The following is a 23,408-nucleotide window of genomic DNA, read 5'->3' on the forward strand; positions in this document are numbered from 1 at the left end:
CATGTGGAAACCCAACAGCATGTTCCAGTGTATCCAAACCACAATCCCATATATTCTCACGTACACATGGAAACTCCTAAGAAAAGTGATGAGTTATCAGGAGTAGTGAGTCAGGCATATGTATGAATACATAAATGTGACTAAGATATTGACAGTGTGATGACTTAAGTGGAAATGACAAGTCAGGGGGCAGGGTCGAGTTAACAGGAGTTCACTGTATCTTATGAACCCCTCACCTGTGGTCAAAGAGATGGGAAGTGAAAGAGAGGAGGAAGTGTTTGAGAGAGAGAAAATATGACTCAAGCTTACTGTGCAAATGTGTACTCTCCTTTGTGAAAAAGACAAAGTGCTTTTCAGATTTCTCCTCTCTCCGCATACAAGCTCAGTGCTTTGATAAATTGTGCGACTCGCTAAATGGAAAACAAAAATAGCGAAACAAAATGGATAATGGTTTACTGACTGAGGCATTAAATGTATGTGCATATTTAGCACGCGAGATTAATGTGAAGTGCCCAAACACCAGGTATTCAGTGCTTCGAGAAACCCACTTATCTGGCTGTGATTTAAAGATCGCATGCAAATACTCTCCGGGGACTCAGCCAACGCATAGGAGCACCGCGGAGCAGGTCACAACAGGCCTCAGGAGAGGAGGTATCAATGGGGCATGTGGGCCTTCGGATCTGAAAGAGCTGATTTAGGGAGGGAATGATGAGCACTGTGTTGGACGTAAAGAACATTGAACACATTTCAGTGAGGAGGGCATTTTTTTTTCTCTGCTGATCCATTCGCCCTAATGCTTCATGGCAAGGAAACTTTTTGGCAGTGCTCAGCGGGGTCCTTCACTCTACCTGTAACCAAGTGGATGGGAGCTGTGAGCAATTGCAGAGTGATTTGTTGTGCAACAGGGAGCCAGTGGATCCTGGCAAGGACTGGAGTGATGGAGTGCGGAGCTTAGTATGGGTGTCAAATCCCAAGGATTATTATTGTGCCATTACTCAGAGTTGAAAGGGTTTGAGGATTTGGATAGGCTTGGTTCCACCGGTCTAATTAAATCCTTTTAGTCAGCAGACCCCCCCCCAAAAGAATTGGAAAGTATAACTAGCATGATTGCAGATCACAGGGTAAAGCATGAGTAGGACTGGGAATACTTAATCTGAGTGCATCTTTGGGAGTAATTGTGAGGCTGATTCTGATGAAATGGATTGGCCAAGAGAATGCTAAGAACTCTCATGTATCTAATGCCAGTCACACAAATATACTGCCAGCAGCGCTGAGAATCGGTGGCCAGACTGGCTGATCGTCAACAACACACTCTTTGCCCGGGAATAAGAGTAACATAATGACGATAAAAATATAATCCTTTCATTGTACGAAGCGCCTTGCCGTGTGGTTGAGACGTCTCAAAGCGTTCCGCGGGATTTTACTGCAAAGCGCGTTTGTAGGGGAACTTGGCCGCCAATTTGTGCACAGCGACGTCCTACAAACAGCCATGAGCTGAGTGAAACAGCCCGTTCGGCCCAACTAGCTCATGTCGGTATTGATGCTCCACAGAAGCCCCCACTCCTCCAATTCCCCTCCTGCCCCACCCTATTCCCTTCTCCCTTTTTAAGTACATTGCTGCTTATTGCTTTAACCACAGCTTTCGGCAATAAGCTCCACATTCTCACCAGCCTCTGGGGCGAGCGTGTACATTCCATTCCAGGCAAAGGGAAATTTGCATGTAGAGATGGCGTGCATATGTGGAACTCTCAGGCTGGTTTGAATACTCTTTCCGTACGTGTCAGACACTCGGCTGTGCCCCAAAAAAGCAAACGGTGTGTTTCGGTGTGCACATTCCTGATGTTTGCTCTGCAGATTGTGCTGACAGCCAGCTGCGATCAGGATCTGATCCAGCCTGCAACACAGTGAGACACTACGCTCACTAGGTGAGGAATTACAGGCATCTCTTCTCCCCCTCCCCCACTCCCCACCACCCCCGCTGACTTATGGACCTCCAAATTCTCTATGGCAACGCCACGGGAAAGGACAATATTTTTTTAATTACATCTTCGAAATTCATTTTCAGTAATAAATTGAAAACAATCAAAGTGCAAAGCACAGCAAATACATTTGCAAAATGGGAAAAAAATGTAATCTAATTGAGGTTCGGATGGTTTGTGAACAGAAGAGTTGACCTCAATAGCTCCACATTGCAGTATGTTCCTCTGATTCCTGTCTCTCTCTCTGCAATCTACCCTACTCATACATATCTCCAATGTTCACTCTCACACAGCACACACGCGCACAAATACGTGCACATACGCACGCACAGTGATGGGGAGTCAGTGGAGCTGGGCGAGGATAGGGGTGATAGGCTCACCGTGCCTGCGGAAGAGTTAGTGGGAAAGAAAGTCTGTGATTATCTCCAAGTAGGGAGGGGTTTATCCTCAGCTTGTGTTCTCTCTCAGCACAAAAGCCTTAAACAGGTGAGTAATTCTTTTAAAGAGAGACAAGTTGGCTTACGCGGAAATGATTGATAAAAGATAATTATATTTGGGAATGACAAATGCTGTGACCGATGACACTTATATTGGGTACATTTCTCATTGCTGCGATATTGGAATCTGGAGTCGGAAACTGCTTGCTTACAATTCCTTGAGTTATTCATCAACGAATGCCCTACAGTACACAATATTCACAATTAAGCTGCTCGGTAATGCCTCTCCTTCATGTTAGCACCCAACAGAAAGCTGAGGCAGCACTCCCCACCCACAGGAGGGTTGAAGCGCACAAGCTTGCTTGAGGAAAATTGAAGTGTTTGCCAATATTGTAGCAGCGATAATACAATGCTACAATATTTATACAGCATTTCAATTTGTCCTCTTTCACAATGGGATATTAGCCGATGGTAAAAATGATCTGCGGGAAGGATAATAATAATCCTTGCATTTTATATAGCGCCTTATCATGTTGTTGAGAAGTCTCAGAATGTAATACAAAATAGATTAACCGTGCATTTTGTGGGCGAAACCCATTCAGTATTCAGTGGTGCATGTGTATTTAATGTATTCAATAAACAAGGCAAACAGGGTATTAGAGTCGTAGAATATTTCAGCCCAGAAGGAGGCCATTCGGCCCATTGTGCCTATGCCAGCTCTTTGGAAGAGCTGACCAATCAGTCCCACTCCAATGCTCTTTCCCCATATCCTTGCAATTTCTTTTGCTTTTCAAATACCTATCTAATTCCCTTTTTGAAAGTTGTTATTGAATCTGTTTCCACCAGCCTTTCAGGCAGTGCATTCCAGACCGTAACACCTCTCTCTGTGTAAAAAAAAATCTCTCCTCTGGTTCTTTTGCCAATTATCTTAAATCTATGTCCCTTAGTTTCTATATTCTATTCTATTCTATTCTACTACTAAATCAGTTGAGTTTAGATTCTTAGATGTCATTCTCAGGCTATGCGTGCTTTAGTCAGACCGCACCTTGAACACTACACAGTTCTTGTGATTGCGACAGTGCAGAGGAGATCAATGAGGACAATTGTTAGAATCCCAAATGCAAGAATTCTTCTTCTTTTTATTGTTATTATTATTATTATTATTATTGATGAGCTATGACTAGACAAGCTAGGAATCTTCAGTCATGAGAGCAGATGACTGAGAAAGGATCTCATAGAGGTGTGTACGATTTTTAAATGGGATTGAAAAATTAAACCCAGATCAATACTTTAGGATGTATCATGACGGTGGTACAAGAAGACATAGCTTTCGAGTTTTAAAGGGCAATTTCAACAACAAATTACATTTTGTATAGTGCCTTTCACGTCGGAAGGATGTTCCAAGTTTCAGGACAGATATCGGGAATTTTTACTTTATGCCGAGGGTAATCAATGACTGAGAATGATTGCCAGGATGGGTGGTTGAGACTAGGACACAATTCATTTAAAAAGCAGCTTGATGCTGTGATGGAGGACGGTAGGGTGGGGGTGTTCTGGAGATATGAGATCGGATGGGCCGAAGGGCTTTCTTCACCCAGACCGATCTTGTGATCTTATTCAGTATTTATCAGAGGTATGAGGAGTATTCGTTTGGTGAAAGGTAGGCTGACACTTAGATGGTTGGGTTGTGGTGTACAGGGTTAAAGCAGACAATATTTCTCTAATGTATACCTAGCACTCGCGGGGGAAAAGAGAGTGTGATAGTTTTCTAATAAGGCAGATACAATTTACTTGATATTTGCAGAAGTATTACATCCTTATTATTCTCCACGTCTGGCACACAGCTCAATATCGAAAGCTCGCTCTCTGCAATATAGATAAATTCCTCCAAGATCACATTTGATTTTTTTGTGCGTATGCCCATCGCACATTGGGTTTTATTTTGACTGTAAACCCATCTGTGCCACTGTCTTGATTGTTCAATAAAATATTCTTGTAAAATTTAGCCATGGGGCAGTATTAAATTTATTAAATGTTCCTGTGCTCACACTCCACAGCTCGGAAATGGGCATGTAACGGGGACAGTGGCAACTACATAATATTCTGGAAATAAGAATCTGAACCAACGTGCTATCATCTCCCCACACCCCTCCCCCATTTAATTTCCCCCTCCCTCGTCCCATCTGTCTTTCAGGTGAGATGTTAAAACAAGGCTCTCTGACAATTTTTTCAGGACGGACGTTAAAAGATCCCGCAAGGCAATCCAAAAAGAGAAGGAAGTTTCTCCTAGAGTCCTGGTTTGTGTGACTGTGGAGAGCATTGAAACTGTGGGGGGGTGGGGGTGGGGGGGAAATGGGGGAATCAGTCCATTTCAATAACTGTGGCTCAATTTATTCACACAGAGTGAGACAGTGGGATTTAGGGAAGAAGAAAAGGGCAGGCAGATGGAGAGAGGCAGAGGGATTAAGGGCAAGAGACAGAGGGATTTAGGAAGAGAGTTCATCAGAACAGAGGCAAAGTGCATGAAGGCTCGTTCGGTGGAAAGATAAACAGGAAACAGAACTGAAAATTGTAATCGCCATGGAGGGAAAAATCTATTTTCTTTCAGTTTTCAGGAATCATATTCACAAGATCACAAGAGAGGTTTAGATGAAGAAAACCCTTCGGCCCATCTGATCTCACTGATCTCATCTTTCCAGAATGCAAACCCTCCTATTCTCCCATCATAGCTTTAAGCTGTTTTCTAAAAGAGCCCAGCGACAGCCCTTCTTTAATTGGTCCAATCGTTAATTAAACTCTGGGTAAAGAAATGCACCCTGGTGACTGTCCTGAAATTTGCTATCTTGATGCATCTAAAAGTTATGCTCTCGGTTTAATGTTCCCAATCCCGTTTAACCAGCGATTGTGGATTCAGTCTCGCACGTCCCTGCAACCAAAGCTCCGTGCAAATGGCAGCAACTCCCCTCAGGTTTATAAACCAGAGGCAAACTTTTCAGCATGCAGCGCAACACAATACAGTGCAATTTTATGTTTACAAAGCGCCTTTCACGTCGTGAGGCTGTTCCCAAAATGCTTAACAGAACGTCCTGCCAGCTGAGCTGGGGGGTTAGATGAACGCGTGCTTTATGAAGGCGTTACAATGTATGAACTGCAAACCCACTAGCTCGATAACGAGAGAAAACGATCACAGTTTACCATCGTAACGTCAGCAGGTGATGGATGGCGCTTTGTACCTTAACATGGGAACTACAAGGCTTCCCTTTGCATATCGTATGTTATTCAAATCTCCGAGGCTTCTGGCATGCAATCAGCGGGCAGGCCGTGATTCAGCAATTGTGCACGTCCTTTATATAGCTGGTGAGTGATTTATCTTCAGTGGAGCAGGTTTAACTTTTGACACAGTGTGAAAGATTAAACCATTAGCGCGTCTCCATACCACAAGTCCACACTTTCATTCACTGAGCTTTAGGTCGTGTCAACAACACAAGACCCCCGGGTTGAGTGAGTGAACGGTGATCTATTGCTGCGGTGGGACTGGCAATGTCAAAGCAACACTGCGTTCTACGGTGCTCTGTAAACTTGCCTCTGACACATTCTACCATCTTACTTATTGCTCCTCGCAGTTTTATCCTCTGAGGACTCTATCCTGCATGAAATTCGCTACACACACACACAAGCTGCTGAAACACCACAGCTCCAACTGGTGGAACCATCGCTCAATAGGAAGGGAAGAGAAGGGATATGTGCCCAAGCTGCAGACAAGAAGATTGTGGCAATGCTTTCACGCATTTCATGCTGAGCTGTATTGCCCACGGGGAAGCTTGTAGGGACTTCTCGGTACCCACCATCCACCTAGTGAGGCTCAAACTCACGCTTGTTGGATGTCAAACGACTAACTAGTGACTATCCTCCTTGAAGGGGAGGTAAGCAGAGTCCCCTTGGACTTGAGATGTTTCATTGACATGTTTGGCAACAGATTGCTGGAATCGAGCCAGCCCTCTGTGGTGGTGTTGGTAGTCCAATTTCTGAGCCAGGCGAGTCCACAGTGCTCCAGGCTAATGCTGATAGGCAGACCGCACCTCGAATACTGCATACAGGTCCGGTCACTTAGACATAAGGGGCTGTCCAGGACCTGGAAACATTTAACGTCTTTAACATCCACCCAAACAGGCAGACGGGATTTCAATTTTAACGTCTCATCCGAAGGACAGCATCTCCAACAATGCAGGGCACCCCCAGGACCCCACTGGAGTGTAAGTCAAGAATATGTGAGTTCAAGCCCCGACATATGGCTTGAACCCACAACCTCAGACCCTGAGCCAGACTGAGACTGTCAGCACAGCTTAGACCCAGAGTGTGCATGTGTGAGCGCAGCACAGCCACTGTACTATACAATGGACAGCAATGTCCTATAGCACTCGTAATTCTCTCTGATCTACCACAAATTATTTATGGCTCCCTCATTAACACGGGAAACACACAATCCTCTTGCACTGTGACATGCGTGTCGCTCTAACGCTGTCTCATCCAACACAACCTTTTTTTTACACACAGCCCCCAGGAACCAGAGCAGGAATCAGCTTTAATTGTTTTTTTTAAATAAATCTAATTTGCACGGACAAATTGGGGCCTTAATGCAGCTTAATGAATTTAATATGTTCCCCTTTTACAGTGTAATGATGGCACAGGATGCATAAATCAGTCCCATTTATGTTTTCATCATCAATGCAAGCGCACATTCCGCCTTCCCACCCGCTGCTCTCATTGGTGTAGAGAATAGGCAAGAATAGGCGGCACTTGGGGAAATTGCCACACAGCGGAGATTCAGCCATTAATAATAATGATAAGAAAATAATAAAAAATAAAGAATCAAATAGATTGCACGTGTAGTATTATTTCTGTGTCTATCCCAAGTGATGACAATGTGAAAAATAAGGAACTAGGGAAAATCAGGAAATATATTGAGCTACACCTTGAAATTGAATGCAGACATGTGTGGCAATGTAAAGCAAACAGCTCCTATAATCATCGGTGCAACTGGGACTGTTAATGAGACTATTCAGAATTGGTTTAACAAAATACCTGGTGAACAGAATATCAACCTCCTGCGAAAAAGTAGCTATTTTAGGAAGCTCAAATATGTTAAGAAAAGTAACATCCATTCATATGCAAAGTGGAAGTGTTATTGGCCTGGCTGACCATCACTGAATGCCACTTAGACACTACCTCTACAGAGTGATTTCAACTGGAATAACTGCAGTAATAATAATAATCCTTGCATTTGATGTAGCGTCTTATCGCGTCGTTGAGATGTCTCAAAGTGCTTCACAGGATTTACTGTAAAGTAGAATGACTTTGTGTATTTTGTTGAAGCCTTGACCCAAATTGAGTGACCATTGAGAAAAAGATGACTCAGAGGGGACCTTTTTGGACGTGTATAAAATTTTAAATGGGATTGAGGTGAGCAAGTAAACCCAGAATGACACTTTCAGATTGATAAATTAGCTGCAAGAAGAACGAAAGGAGAGCTTTGAAGGTATATTTTCACCCAGAGAGTAGTTTGGGTGTAAAATAATGGAGGCATATGATAGAAAGGGGCTCGAAGGGATAAGTAGGTAAGGTGGCGTGGTGAGATTGAAGTGATACCCTTGCTCTGTGAGCTTGATGGGCTGAATGGCCTCCTTCTGCGCTGTAGAATTCTGTTTCTGTGCACCATTACAGTAGAACAAGGGGACATGAGTTTTAGGGCAATTTCAGGACAGGGAGATTTTTTTCATTGAGTTCACACAAGTCTAGGCTGATGCTCCAGTGCAGTACTGAGGGTGCTCTGCACTGAAGGAAATGCCGTCCTTCAGACGAGATGTTAAACCGAGGTCCCGTCTGCTGGTTTAGGTGGACTCCAAATATCCCAATACACTATTTGAAATGAGAAGGGAGTTTTCTCTCCTGGTGTCGTGGCCAACAATTCCCCAAATAATATTGGTCATTCACTCCATGGCTGTTTGTGGTTCATTGCTGTGTGCAAATTGCCCGTGACATTCACCTGCAAATACATGATCGCTCCACGTTGCAGTAAAATCCTGTGAAACCCTTCCCACAAAATCATGTGGCAAGGAGCTATATCAAATGCAAAGATTATTATTATCAACTAAAGAATGGCACAGGTTGCCAGGAAGGGTGGCTGTTGTCAGGACATTGGAATCATTTAACCACGGCAGCTTGAAGCTGTGATGGGAAAATGGTGGGATGGATAATTCAGGAGATATGAGATGAAATTGGGGAGAGGGAGTAAAGAATGGCCCTTCATCAATCAAAACAATCTTGTGAATGTGTTTAGTTACCTCACCAGAGCACTGAGAAGACTGGGAAGTCGAAGGAGCGACTGAGAGAGGGTTATGAATTAGTGGTGCATTTAAAATAATAATAATAATAATAACAGAACCCTTGCATTTGATATAGCCCCTTATCACGTCGTTGAGACGTCTCAAAGCGCTTCACAGAATGCGATGTGAAGTGAATCGACTGTGTATTCTGTGGGCGAAACGGGGTCAGCTGTGCGCTTTGTGTTGACCACGAGACGGATGGATAAACACCGTTAGAATATTGCGAAGTAATGCATTTGTTTAGCTGATGCAAAAAAAAAAATTAATTTGCAGTCTGGTTTCTGCAGGGAGCGAGCTAGCTAGCTAGAGCCGTGCTTCGCTTTATGGCACAGAAATGATGGCTGAGCGAGCTGACTCCACACAAAGCGCGTGTCTCCGTGCAAACACTCGATCTGCACAGATGGCTAGCTGTAAAAAATGAACTGTCGCGCTCTCATTTCCTATGCAGCCAGCCTTCAGCGGACACGCTGCATATTAACTAGATCTCTCTCGACTTGTCACCTCGGGGTGGGGGGCGGGGAGGGAATGTTAACCCCTTCCTCCCCACCAGTGACAGAATACAACAACAACAACAACAACATGCGTTTATATAGTGTCCCTCGTACGGGGGGCGTGCTAGAGCCCCTCTCTAACTCTCCGATGTGCTTCCCCCCACCCCGACCCACTACCCACTGCCTCCGCTCGACTGGCTCCGACCTTCTGCATGTCCCTTGTGCCCTCCGTTCCACGGTAGGTGGCCGCGCTTTCAGCCACGACGCCCCGAAACTCTGGGACACTCTTCCTCTATTCCTCCGTCTTGCCCCTTCCTGCCCCTGAAGAACTTCCCGTTCAACCATGCCTATGGTCACCTCCTCCTCCTCCCTGCCCCTGCTCACCATTGTGCTCTGCCATTGTCAAGCGCTCTGGGACGCTACTCTGCATGAGGGGGCGCTATATAAATGCAAGTTGTTGTTGATGTCTAAAACTCTTTTTGTGAAATGCATTGGATTTTACAGTAAGAAAAAGAAAGTAACATTTCTGCAAACCATTTCCCAGTGAGCAAACTATTTACTGCGCTCACAAAAAACTTACATGCATAAAGGCGATACCTTGCTCGGGTCCAAATCCCTGACTGTCCAGCACCTGGGATGTCCTCCCGACATGAAAGTCGCTGTACAAATTTAATTTTGTATTGTAATTCCATCCTCAGCACAGTTCCAGGACTGCAGTGCTGGGTGTTGGACACAAGGTGGTGATGCTGCATTTGTTCAGTGGGAAGCAAATGCCAGGACAGAGATGGGGGAAGGGACACATGTTGTTCCCCTTCCTCCCCCGCCTTTGCCCCCAGCCTTGCACCCCCCCCCCCCCACTACCTCTTCCCCCTCGCACTCGTTCCAACATGTCAGGTGCATTTCAACACTGGCCAGAACTAACTTTAATATGGGTTTTCAAGTTGTCTTTAATAATAATAATCCTTGCATTTGATATAGCAACTTTCATGACTCAAAGTGTAAAGTGTAGTGACTGTGTATGTTTGCAGGCAAACGCAGCACCTAATCTACAAATAGCAATGCCAACGCAAACAACTGTGAAGCGAATTTCCAATTAATTGTCGGCCAGGACACTAGGAGAAACGAGTTTTCTCTTTTCCAATAGCGCAATGAGATCTTTAATGTCCGCCTGAACAGACAGACGGCACCTCGGGTTTTAACGCATATCTTGGAGCAGAATTTCAGCCCAATGATGCCCACTGAGTGATCGTGACATCAGAAGACTTGCAGGACCCTAACACTGACCCCAGCTTTTGATGGTCCGTAAAGCCGGATGGGCCTAAAGGAGCTTTCAAATGAGATTGAGAAAGCAAACAACAGGCACAGACTGGACCAGTGAAGTGCTAGCTTATTGCAAGGCTTACTGCATGACAATCGCATCTCATGACTGTAACTATCACTCACCAAGGCACCCAGTGGGAGCAAGAACATTTCTCATTGACTTGCAGATGGCGGAAACGAGCGGAACAATCCCAGCTATTGAGATAAATCTGACCACAGACCTGCGAAGCTCAGAGCCAAGCGGCCGAACTATCAGTTAGGTAGTTACTGTACTTCCATCCCACACGGAAAAGGGAACAATAATTATATTACAACTGTTTATCCACTGAATGTTCATTAAAATTAAAAACCCTTTCCTTTTAAAATGAAAACAACGTTTTCATTTGAATCCAGTTTAAATTAAAAAAAACGCTCTGCAAATTGACAGCTCATTTCCTTTGTCAGGAGCAGCAAGAAGCATTAATGGAGAGTGGCTGAGTTGATTTAGCTGAGAGCAACGTGGATTCATGCCCCTTGTCAGGACTTGGAATCACTTCGTCTAAACTGACACTTCAATGTAGCGCTGGGGGGGTGTGGCATTGTCGGAGGTGCCATTCTTCAGAAGAGACGTTAAACCAAGGTCCGTCTGTCTGCTCAGGTGGATGTTAAAGATCCCTGGACACTATTTGAAAAGAGAAGGGAGTTTCTCTCTCCCAGTGTCCTGGCAAACAATCCCCCAAATAAAATTGGTCACTCACTCCATGGCTCTTTGTGTGACATTGCTGTGTCCAACTGGCTGCTGCGTTTTGCCCACAAAATACACAGTCAATCCACTTTACAGTATATCCTGTGAAGCACCTTGAGATATCACGATGACGTGATAAGGTGGTATATTCAAATGCAAGGATTATTATTTATGGATGCAGTAAACTTCTTGAGTTATTTAAACACGGTAGATGCTGTTAGATGTGAAAGACGTCTCTTCCAACAATGCAGCATTCCCCCGGCACGGTTCTGAAGATTTAGCCTAGACTGTATGAATCCTAAGTCTGGACGTGGGGCTTTCCAGACAGTGTTCTGGCCTCAGTTACTCTTCGCTTCAGAGATGGATTCAAACTGTGGGCAAATACAGAGTAAACATTTGCAGTGATGAGCTGAGCAGGGGAAGCCATGGTGGCAGCCTAAATTGAAGTGCACGGCTCAGTGAGGAACATCGTGTAAAACCTGAGGAACACACGGATCAATGGCACAACTAAATCAGTGAATAACACTCATTAAATCACAGGAACACCACAGGGGGAAGGTTTCAATATTCCATTCAGAGCTGCATTCTGTGTTTTTCTTCGTATTTCCACATTGGTTGGGCTGAACATTTGTTTTTCTAATCAATTCCTGTACATCTGCGGGGCGGAGAAGAAGGGGGGGAAGGGGGCGAGTGGGGGACACTTGGCCAGGACAGATGTTGCTGTCTGGTTTGAGAGGAAGACATCAAAGTGGGGTGGCCTGTGAAGGAGCTGGGAGAGGCAGTGGAGCTGTACAGTCACCTGTACAGGAGATCTGGCCAGTGTCCGCTGTCTGACCACACACAACACTAACTGACCACACACACAGCACCCACTGGCCACACACCCAGCACCCACTGACCACACACACAGCACCCACTGGCCACACACCCAGCACCCACTGGCCACACACCCAGCACCCACTGGCCACACACAACACTAACTGACCACACACATAGCACCCACTGACCACACACACAGCACCCACTAACCACACACACAGCACCCACTGGCCACACACCCAGCACCCACTGGCCACACACAACACTAACTGACCACACACATAGCACCCACTGACCACACACACAGCACCCACTAACCACACACACAGCACCCACTGACCACACACACAGCACCCACTAGCCACACACAACACTAACTGGCCATACACACAGCACCCACTGGCCACACGCACACAGCACCCACTGACCACACACACAGCACCCACTCACCACACACACAGAGCATCCACTGAGCACACACAAAGCATCCACTGACAACACACACAGCACCGACTGACCACACCCCCACACAAGCTCGGACACTCGCACACAGACTTGCACTCAAACTCACACTAACAATTTCACACACACTCATACATATGCACATGCTCACACAGTGATACACGTGCACACAAACACACACACACAAAACTCAGCATTTTTCTAATCTAATCAGTTGCCTGTATCACACTGTTGCTTTAATACTTTGCAAGACAAATGTCCTAAACTCTCATAAAGGGATCTGTACAGATCGTAATAGGATTAGGGAAAAGTCGGTTCCTGGCAGCAGATGCATTTGTCTATTAACTGCACATTCCTCCCAGTCATTGAAAGTGTACTCCCAGCTCCCCGGCCCCTCAATCACTCCGTTTACAAGGAGAATTATTTCACGTTCATTTCCCCGCGCTTGACCAAATACCGAGAGGTTGGCTTTTGTGTGTTTTTAAATAAAATACATGGCAAAGACATAGGAAACACGGAGCTATTGAGGCCACTCCCTCCACAGAGCAATGCAAAGCCAACCCATCTACTCCAGCCTCACCCAACATCTCCATTACGAAAACACAGAGCATCTGAAAGGGAATTGCTTCACGCAAGAGATTGTGGATCTCACTGCCAGAAGCTGTGGTTAAATCAGGTAAAATAATAATAATCCTTGCATTTGGCATAGCACCATAGCATAGGTCGGAAAGACACCCCAAAGCACTTCACAGGATATACTGTAAAGTACTGTAGGGGAACTCGCCATCCAATTTGCACACAGCAATGTCCTGCAAACAGCCATGGAGTGAGTGACCAATTTCATTTGGGATTGTTGGCCAGGACATCGGGAAAAACTCCCTCCTGTTTTCGAATAGTGCCAGAGGATCTTTAACGTCCACCAGAATAGGCAGACAGGACCCCGGATTTCATTTTTATCCAAAAGACGGCACCTAGGACAATGAGACACACCCTCAGTACTGCATTGGAGTGTCAGCTTCAGGCTGGGTTCCTTATTTGGGAAAGGTTCACGGGCCGCATGAGCAATATTCCAGAACCAACACATTCCCGCTCCTCCTCAGCTCCTGCTGCTGTCATGGGAGGATCTTCGCCATGGAGGGAGGGAGGGAGCGGAAGTTGAAATGTTGGAAATGGTCTCGGGCCCCATAAAATCACCCACTGGGCCGCATGCGGCCCGTGGGCCGCCAGTTGGACCACTCTGGGGTAGACTATGTGAGTTCAAATGATGAAGCTGCATTTAAGAGGAAGTTGTCAGATTTCACTCTCAACTCTGAGGCCAGTTCACTGTCGTTTCTTCAGAAGAAGCGCACAGAAAATCAAGGCTGAGATTCGGAATTCACTACTTTCTGAACTCTAGGAACCGCTACGTAAACAGAGTAGATGTGGAGGCAGGTTTGAATCCCCCCCCACTGTGACATCTCCTCTCACCTCTGGAGGCACAAAGCAGCCAATGTGAGAGGCTAAATGTCTGCACGCCATCTGTTCAGACCCACACCACACGTATAATTTCCGCCTTCTGTGCTGTAAATTTCTATGGTTCTATCAGGAACATTGTCACTTCCCATCAGAAGAGCTTGAACAACCTTCCTCATTCGATGGAGGTGGGGGGGCAAAAGCAAGCCCTTCACCCTGCCTCAACTCAGCTCATCTCAATTCAAAACAAATCAATTCATCTTAATTCAACTTAATTTATCTCAATTCATCTCATTTCAACGCAATTCATCTCAAATCAACTCAAATCATCTCATCGCAATTCAACTCAGCTCCACCTCTGGTACTGTGAACAAGAGGGCAGTCACAGCTGGCTTTCGTATAGGAAACCAAGCGAGGCAGGGGGAGAGAATCCACACAACTCAATCCTGTGTGGAAATGGCTCTCAACATGCCAGGTCAGAGTGAAAGGTATCTTGTTGTTACCTCAGCAGGTGTCTGACATCATCCGCAGTCATGGAGTCAACTTCCACATGTATGCAGATGACACCCAACTGAACCTCTCTGACTCCACCCTTGATTCCAGGACCACTGCTGTCCTGACAGAATATCTGTCGGACATCAAGTCCTGGATGAGAGCTAACTTTTTTCAGTTGAATGTCAACAAGACCGAGGCTCTCCTGATTGGCTCCCTTCAGCGCCTCTTCACCTCACGCGTTGACAGCATCACCATCCACGGTTGCACACTCCACCTCACTAAGCCAGTCCGGTATCTTGGGATCTTGTTTGACCCTCAACTATCCTTTCTACCCCACATCTGCGCCATGACCCGCTCTGCCTTCCCCCCACCTCTGCAACATTGCCCGGTTCCGCCATTGTCTCACACCGCAGGCCGGCGAAACCCTCATACACGCTTTCATTACATCGAGGCTCGACTATGCAAATTCATTGCTTATCGGCCTCCCCAACTCTTCCCTCCAAAGGCTGCAGACCATCCAGAACTTTGCAGCCCGTGTCCTCTCCCGTACTAAGCTCCCCCACCCCCATCCTTGCCCAACTCCACTGGCTTCCCCTCACACAGAGGATGCAGTTCAAGATCCTGGTTCTCACCTTCAAAGCCCTTCACAGTCTTGTTTCCCCCTATCTCTGCGACCTCCTAACCCCCTACCATCCTGCTCGCTCCCTCCGCTCAGCCTGTTTCACATCCCTCGCCTCGCTCTCCCCACTATTGCAGAGGGGGCCTTCTGCCACTCTGCCCCCACCATCTGGATCTCCATCCCACAGTCCCTCCACCTCATCCCCTCCCTTGCCACCTTCAAGACCCATCTCAAGTCCCTCCTCTTCAACCGTGCTTTCGATCTCTCTGCTTCCCCAACTGCCCTCAACCCTCCCTGATCCTGACCCCCAGCTCGGGTCCGTAACTCTATCTATCCAGCGCTTTGGGACATGTAATTTTGCTGTTGTTGTTGTACATGTAGATGGTAAGTAAGCCTTACCCGTGTCCATATCACACTCGTGTTCACAAGGGTTGATCAGACGCCGCCCACACAGCTCCATCACCCAGGGGCCACTGCTGTTCTGTTGGTGGTACAGCATCACCTGGGCCGGATTCAGCCAATCTCTGGCAACCAACTGGCTCCCATACAGCAGGATAAATCTACTGCCTGGAGAGAGGGAGGGGAGAAGGAACAGAACGTCAGCAAACGTGGCAGAGGGACAGCTCTGGGCAAAATAAACAACAATAACTTCCAGTCATATAGCCCTCTTCACGCAGGGTAGAGCCTCAGACAATCTCAGACAACTTTAACCAATCTTTGCAGTCGATACAGGAAGATAAGTGGGGAGGACAGAAATGTCCCAAAGCAACTTTACAGGACACACAGTAAAGTAGTTATGCTGTGTTGTGTGGGCAAAAGCTGCAGCCAATTTGCACACAGCAATGTCCCGCAAAGAGCTGTGAAGTGAATGACAAGTTCTATTTTGTTTGGGATGGGGCGAGGTTGTTGGAAGGGAGAGAAACAAATGCCCAGGGAGTAAGGGTTTGAGGACAAGACAAAATCCTTACTCCTCCAGTACTTATTGAATCAAGACAGATCGCATAATCCCATTGTAATGATCTGGCGGAAAGACTTGTGGGGGAAAGACTTGAAGAGTTGAATGGTCTGCCCCATCCTTTGTTCCTTTCTAGACTCGCTGATGGCAAATGCTCACTTGGTCAAGGTCAACCAGGGTTTGTAGCGGTTTGAAATGGCCTTTATACTGACCGCTCTCTGCAGTTCTCATTCAAATAATGCGAAATAATAATCCTTTCAGTTGATATTGTATATTTTATGTCAAGAGGAGGTATCGAAGCATTTAACAGGATTTACTGTAAAATGTAGTGATTGGATGTTTTGTCAGCATGAAGTGAGTGACCAATTTTATCTGGGAAATTGTTGGCCAGGACACCAGGAGAAATTCCCTTCTCTTGCAAAAAACCAATGCCATGAGATCTTTAATGTCCTCCTGGACAGGCAGACGGGATGTTGGCTTCATGTCTCATCCGAAGGACGGGACCTCAGAAAATGTAACCCCCACCCCCCAGCATTGCATTGGAGTAACATCTTAGATTGACATGGGGCTTGAACTCAAAACCTTCTGACTCAGAGGCAAGAGTGCTAACCACTGCGACAGGCTGACACACTGATCCAACTTCATGGATGAAAAAATAATACTCCTGGTATTTACAGATTTACTATTGCTTTGAGGAGATCAATATAATGTGGGGAATGGGAAGCGGTTGTGGGGCAGGTCAGTGAAGAGTGAGGATATCTCTGGCGTGTGTTATGGACTGTGACCCGGGACAGAATCGAACAGCTGAGACCATCCTTTCAGTGCAGGTGGTGAATGCAATCAGATATTGAAAAATTCCTTCTCTTCCAACCTGTTAAATGCAGTGTTATGTAAACAATGAGCAACAGTCAGCTCCCGGAAATAGACAATATGTGCGATCCGTGGGACACATCTTACCTTGTTCAGTGCCAGATAATCATGTGTGAAGAAAGAAAGATTAGCTGCAGTTTGAAAAGCCTGGTTGAAAAGTCTTTTTAATGGGTATAAAATGTGCGTGAGGTATTTGTGCTCGTAAGCAAGGAATAATCTCCTCTCCACCTTCCATTTGGTCTTGGTGGCAACATACGCCAGAACCCAGGCGTGTGTTAAATTGAAGCAGTTATGTGGCTTGAGCAAACATTAATGGATTTCCTGTTGTGCTGAATGAGAATGCGATATTGATGGATTGTAGTAGACTGAAGGGTGGACCGTAGACGACTGATCCAAAAAAGGAGCTTAAATCTGCTTTTATTAAGTCAACATTTAAAGTTCCGCTAGTTCAAAGCAAATAGCGGGCGTTTATTGAGACTCTTAACACACGTCAGAACTTGATCTCCTCGAATGTCTTAAAAATACATTACAGCTCCCAGGGCAAATTGTCAGAACCTACTGAAGATTTCAAACACTTTAGTTTGTTGAACCCTTCCCTCACCACCAAACTAGCCGTTGCTAACTAACAGTTTAATGAAGCTGCCCACATTCTAGCAAAACAGGACCTAGATGTTTCCGAGCAGTTTGCAGAGTGCCTTTGTTCCCTGCTATTGTCCTAGATCTCTGCATCTTTCCGTTGACTCCCCTGAAGCTGCTTCTTTAACAAATGAATTCCTTTTCATCCTTCCATGCCATGCATTATGCAGGGATCCTCCAGCACATTGGCTCCTCTGTGCCTGTGGCCGCAGCATTCCTCTGCTGTGCCAGCCCTCCGATCCCTTCACTTTTCTGCCGTTGAATTCTTCCAGTGCAGAACATGCCAAGAATTCACTACTGTACCTATTAATATGCTTCCTTTTTTTTTAACCAGCGGGACTTATCCACTTCGGAATTCACCACTGTTTCCAAACTCAACCCTCTCTCCAGTGCAACAACAACTTACATTTATGTAGCACCTTTCATGCTGGACTATTTTTTAAAAAATCTCCAAAAAGTGTCAAAATTACAGTATTTACCACCTTCGCTTGTCATTATTGTCAACTCTCTTTGGGTCACTTAAGGGTTTAGTTTCTCTTGTGACAAAGTCCCAGTTTTCTCTTGGCTCCCCTAAATATCTTCTGACCTGCTTCTGCAGTCTTGCACTTGAAACAAAAATGCTTTGGAAGAAAATGTCAGCTTTTCAGTTACGTCAGTGGATATGACGGGTGAAACCACTGAATATAAAGCATTGTGAACTGTATCTGCACAAAGCAGTTTAACTAAACTACAGAAAACACATCTCTGTATCCTTCTACTTTATAATTACCCTGAGCAATGCTCCCTATCCCAGCTTATTACAATGTGCATATATACTTCCATGTCGGGAGGATGTCTTAAAGTGCCTGACTTAGAGAGTGGGAGCAAAATGACCATGGTCAAAGAGTTACGTTTTGAGATGTGCCTTGAATGAGGAGAGGTAGTGAGCCAATTGGAGAGATTCTGGCATGGAGTTCCAAAGAGCAGGGTATAGAAATTCTTCTTACCTTTATAATTACTCTTCATCTAGCCTCATATGCATCCCACTTCCTCCTGCCCTAAGATCTACTTAATCTCCGAGCTCATTACCCTCTTTTAACAATCCTTGCATTTGGTACAGCACCTTTCACATCAGGAGGATGTTTCAAAGCACTTCACAGGATTTTACTGTAAAGTGTAGTGATTGTGCATGTTGTAAATGTAAGCTGGCTCAGTTGGTAGCGCTCTCACCAACTGAGTCAGAAGGTTGTGGGTTCAAGCCCCACATCAAGATTTTGAGCTCACACAGTCTGACACAGGCTGGGGAGCATGGCATTATCAGAGGGGACAGCCTTCAGATGAGACATTGAACCAAAGTTCCATCATGAAAGATCCCACAGCACTTTTCGAAAAGAGTAAGGAGCTTCTCCCAGTGTTGTGGTCAGCAATCTCTCAAATAAAATTAACTATTTACTTCATGGCTGTTTGTGGGTCATTGCTGTGTGCAAATTGGCTGCTGTGATCACCTACAACATACACAGCCACTATGCTTTACACTAAAATCCTGAGAACTCTTTGAGACAACTCGAAGACTTGATACAGCGCTGTATTAAATGCTAGAATTATTACTTACCCTGCCCTCAGCTCTATATCTGGCTCACTTCTCTTGTAATTAACCCGAGACCGTGCTGTTCTCCTTTACCACCAGTTCCCTCGGCAGAAGAGAGTCTCTCCTTTCTGCAGTGAGTCCTCCAGATATACCTTTGTCATCTGTTTGCAAGCGTGACATTGAATTCCTCACTGGGTTGAATGGTTGTGAGGTGTTTCTTAAATGCAGGCTTGTGCCATTGCTGGTCACTTGGAACAGCTTTATATCATATAATGGATACCCGGGGTAGTCTACAGCTCCAGTTCTGGCACTGAATGTAACAGATTATTTTTTCTCTTTTAATTACTGTGGTGTTCTCATGCCCAAGGCAAAGCAGGCACTAAGAAGCTGCTTTTCCATTTAGCAAATAAATAACTGTTTGTAACTCATTTTGCTTTCATTAAGCTATCGTCTTATGGAGAATTGAAGAGCTTCGCAAGGCATAAATGTACATAAAACAAGAGGTGATGGCTTCAATTTACTGTGTGCCTCTAATGGAAATATTCTCGGTCTCATAGGCATCCACACAGACAGATACACACAGTCAGACACACGCACAGAAACAGAGACACACACACACAGATAAACATACACGTACTCATAGACACACACACACAGACACACTCACACAGAGGCACACATATGCTCACACTGACAAACACAGAGACGCTCACATGGGCACACAGACTAACACACACATACAACAAATTGTACTTATATAGCGCCCTCCACGCAGGGTAGCATCTCAGAGCGCTTAACAGTGACGGAGCCTGCCTCTGAGCTGGTGGGGGGAGGTGACTGTAAGCACGGTTGAAAAGGAAGATTTTCAAGCGGTACTTCCAAAAGGGGAGAGAGCGGGCAAGGCAGAGGGACTGAGGGAGAGTGTTCTATGGTTTGGGGACATAGTGGCTGAAAGCGCAACCTCCGATGGTAGAGCGGAGAGTGTGAGGGACAAGCAGCGTGGTGGATTGGAGGTGGAGGTGGTGGATTGGAGTGTAAGGAGGTCAGAGAGGTAAGGAGGTGCCGTGGAGTGAATGGATTTGAACACGAGCGTGAGGATCTTGAAGTCGATCTGTTCAGTGATGGGGAGCTAGTGGTGCCTGGCCATACACAGATACACACACACACACTACTACAGACACGGAGCCACACTCACCAGCCCACACACCCACCCACAGAAACAACTGCACACACAGATACATACACAGGCACACATAAGATAAACACACGGGTACACAAACACACGCACATATTTATGCATACATATGCACATACACAAAAACAACACCCAATCACACACACACACACACAAAAACAGCATGCATGCATCCACACACAGACATACATGCACACAAACAACACACACGTGGGCACACCCTGTACCTGCTGTACTCACCGTCTGCCACCAGGTTCTCCGGAACGTGCAGAACAACTTTCACAGTCAAGGGGCAGGTCAGGTGGGAGCCGTAGACCAGTCCAATTACACAGCCGATCACGCTTATCAGGGTCAGGGTGGTTTTATTGATGGGGCTTCGAGGAGAACCTGTTCACCAGAGGCAAAGGAGAAAATGAACTTGTTGCTAGCAACTTCATCAACATTTCTGACAACCTGCTCCAGCATTTCAGAATGAAGGCGTCACGTCATTTGTTATGGGAAATGGGCAGTCAGCACCTTCCTCTCTCCCACGACACATACTGGTTACTGTGGTTCTTCTGGTCAGTTGGGGGTCTGACACATACAGAAACCCAACCCATCACCTTTGCGGACTAGACTATCACCGACACTTGGACATTTCTCTGCCTCTGAAATGGAATACGCCCCCTCTTCCCGGAGGGACACAGCCTGCGTGCCTGATTCTGGTGAGCTAAGGTTGACGAGAGTCAAGACTTGGGGACCCCAGAGTGTGCATTGGGGTAAATGCTGGAGTCTAACCAGCTAAGACCAATTTGCGCCCAGCAATGTCTCCACAAACAGCCATTGAGTGAGTGATCAATTCTATCTGATGGATTGTCAGCCAGAGAGACACAGGTTCCAACTCACCAGAAAATCAATGTTTTTTTCCACTTTCCATTCTTTAAAACTTTTGAGGAGCTAACTTTGCCACATTAATATTAAATATTGAGATATAAATAACATTTCCTTAAACTATGTAAAATAAAACAGTAGGTTTCGCTCATCGTATAAATAAATATAAAAACTCAGCACAAATCATAAAATATATTCAGTTCTCAGGAAAACAGACCTTCAGCAGCAACTTTCTCCATGCTAGAGCTGCTGTCCTTTGCTCTGTAATAATAATTAAGCTCCTTATCATGTCATTGAGATGACTCAAAGAGCGTCACAGAATATACTGTAAAGTACATTGACTGTATTTCTGGATGTACAATGCAGCAACATCCCACAAACAGCCATGATTTAAATGGCTCATTTTAATTGGGGGATTGTTGGCCAGGAGAATGGAAGGAGGAACTCCCTTCTCTTTCTGAATAGAGCCATGTGCAAATTGGCTGCCATGTTCATCTACATAATATACAGTTACTACTCACTACACTTCACAGTGAAACCTGTGAGGTACTTTGATGTGAAACGTTTGGAGTTTCTATAACATGATACAGTATGTGCTCTGTGCCTACCTGTTCAGGTGGATGCTAAAATCTCATGGCACTATTTTTCCTGGTGTCCTTTGTGGGTCAGTGCTGTACAAATATTGGCTGCCATGTTCAACAACAAATTGCATTTATATGGTGCTTTTCACATCAGGAAAATATCCCAAGGAGCTGGACAGTCAATTGTTTGCACCCGAGCTGGGGGTCAGAGTCAAGAGGGGTGGAGGGCAAGGGGGGAGAGGGTGGGAGGATGACCGAAGGCGTGGTCAAGGAGGAAGATCTTGAGATGGGCCTTGAAGGAAGCAAGGGAGAGGGCGATGCAAAGGGATTCTGGGTTCCGGTTCCAGAGGGTGGGAGCAGAAAGCTCAATAACAGCAATTTGCACTTATATGGCACCCTTCACGCAGGTAGCATCTTGGAGCACTTAATCACATCCTGGCTTGACCCCGAGCTGGAAAGAGAGGGGAGGTGACTGAAGGCACAGTCAAAGAGGAAAGTCTTCAGGTGGAATTTAAAGATGGCCAAATGGAGGGCAAGACAGAGGGATTGAGGCAAGGAGTTTCAGGGATTCGGGCATAGTGCCTGAAAGCCCGGCCCCCAATTGTTCAGCGTATGAGGAAAATGCAACTGACCTGTGCCAGCGGAGCGAAGGTGGTGGATAGAAAATTAGAGTGTGAACAGATTGGAGAGGTAGGGAGGTGTCAGGGCATGAAAAGATTTGAAAGTGAGAGTAAGGAGCCTGAAATCAATCCGTTCTGCAACAGGGAGCCAATGGAGCCTGTCAAGAAGTGGGGTGATGGGGGTGTGAAACCTGGTACGGGTGAAGACACACGTAGCAGAGTTTGTAATCATTTGAACCATGTTAATAATGGAGTTGGGGACACCAGCGAGGAATGCATTGGAAAAATCAAAGCGGGAGCTAACGAAACATGAATGAGATTATCAGCAGCATTTGAAATAGGATATTATTATGATTATTATTATAATTAGGAGCGGGCACAGATCTAGAGAGATGCCAAGCATTAGGGACTGACAGGCAATTGGTGCAATGGGCATGCTTCCAAATGCAAGGAAGGGTGCTATATTTAATGCAGGATTATTATTATTATCATTATTATTATTGTCATTACTATTATTGTCATTATTATGATTATTATTGTTAATACTGCATCTGGCTGTGCCTTTGTCCATTAACATTATTGGATGAGGCACTTGAAAATGTCCTTTAGAACGCATTCACACGTGAACATCACCAGATACTCTGCTATCCATCCTACTAAGATTAGAGATGGAATTCCAATAGAACGGCATCAACCAACACATTAATAATAATAATTATAATAATAAACATCATCCTTGCATTTAATACAGAACCTTTCACATCAGGTGGACGTCTCAAATTGCTTCATAGGATACACTGCAAAGTGTAGTGATTGTATCTTTGTTACAGCAGTGCACAGCAATGAAGTGAATGAGCAATTTTATTCAGGGGATTGTTGACCAAGGGCAAAGGGAGAAGAAATAGCGTCATAGGATAGGATCCTTTAAAGACC

At 45.5% G+C, this 23,408-nt stretch overlaps 1 protein-coding gene across 1 annotated transcript in view; it reads right to left on the reverse strand.

Annotated features, from left to right (window-relative positions):
* astn1 (astrotactin 1) overlaps positions 1-23,408 on the reverse strand; it is a 620,426-nt gene that overhangs the window by 332,809 nt on the left and 264,209 nt on the right. Inside the window, 2 exon segments of the mRNA XM_042334960.1 lie at positions 15,581-15,748; positions 20,645-20,791. Of these exon segments, the coding sequence (XP_042190894.1) occupies positions 15,581-15,748; positions 20,645-20,791 (315 nt within the window).

Source organism: Callorhinchus milii, unplaced genomic scaffold (assembly GCF_018977255.1).
Source record: "Callorhinchus milii isolate IMCB2004 unplaced genomic scaffold, IMCB_Cmil_1.0 Scaffold5, whole genome shotgun sequence".
Classification (NCBI taxonomy): Eukaryota; Metazoa; Chordata; class Chondrichthyes; order Chimaeriformes; family Callorhinchidae; genus Callorhinchus; species Callorhinchus milii.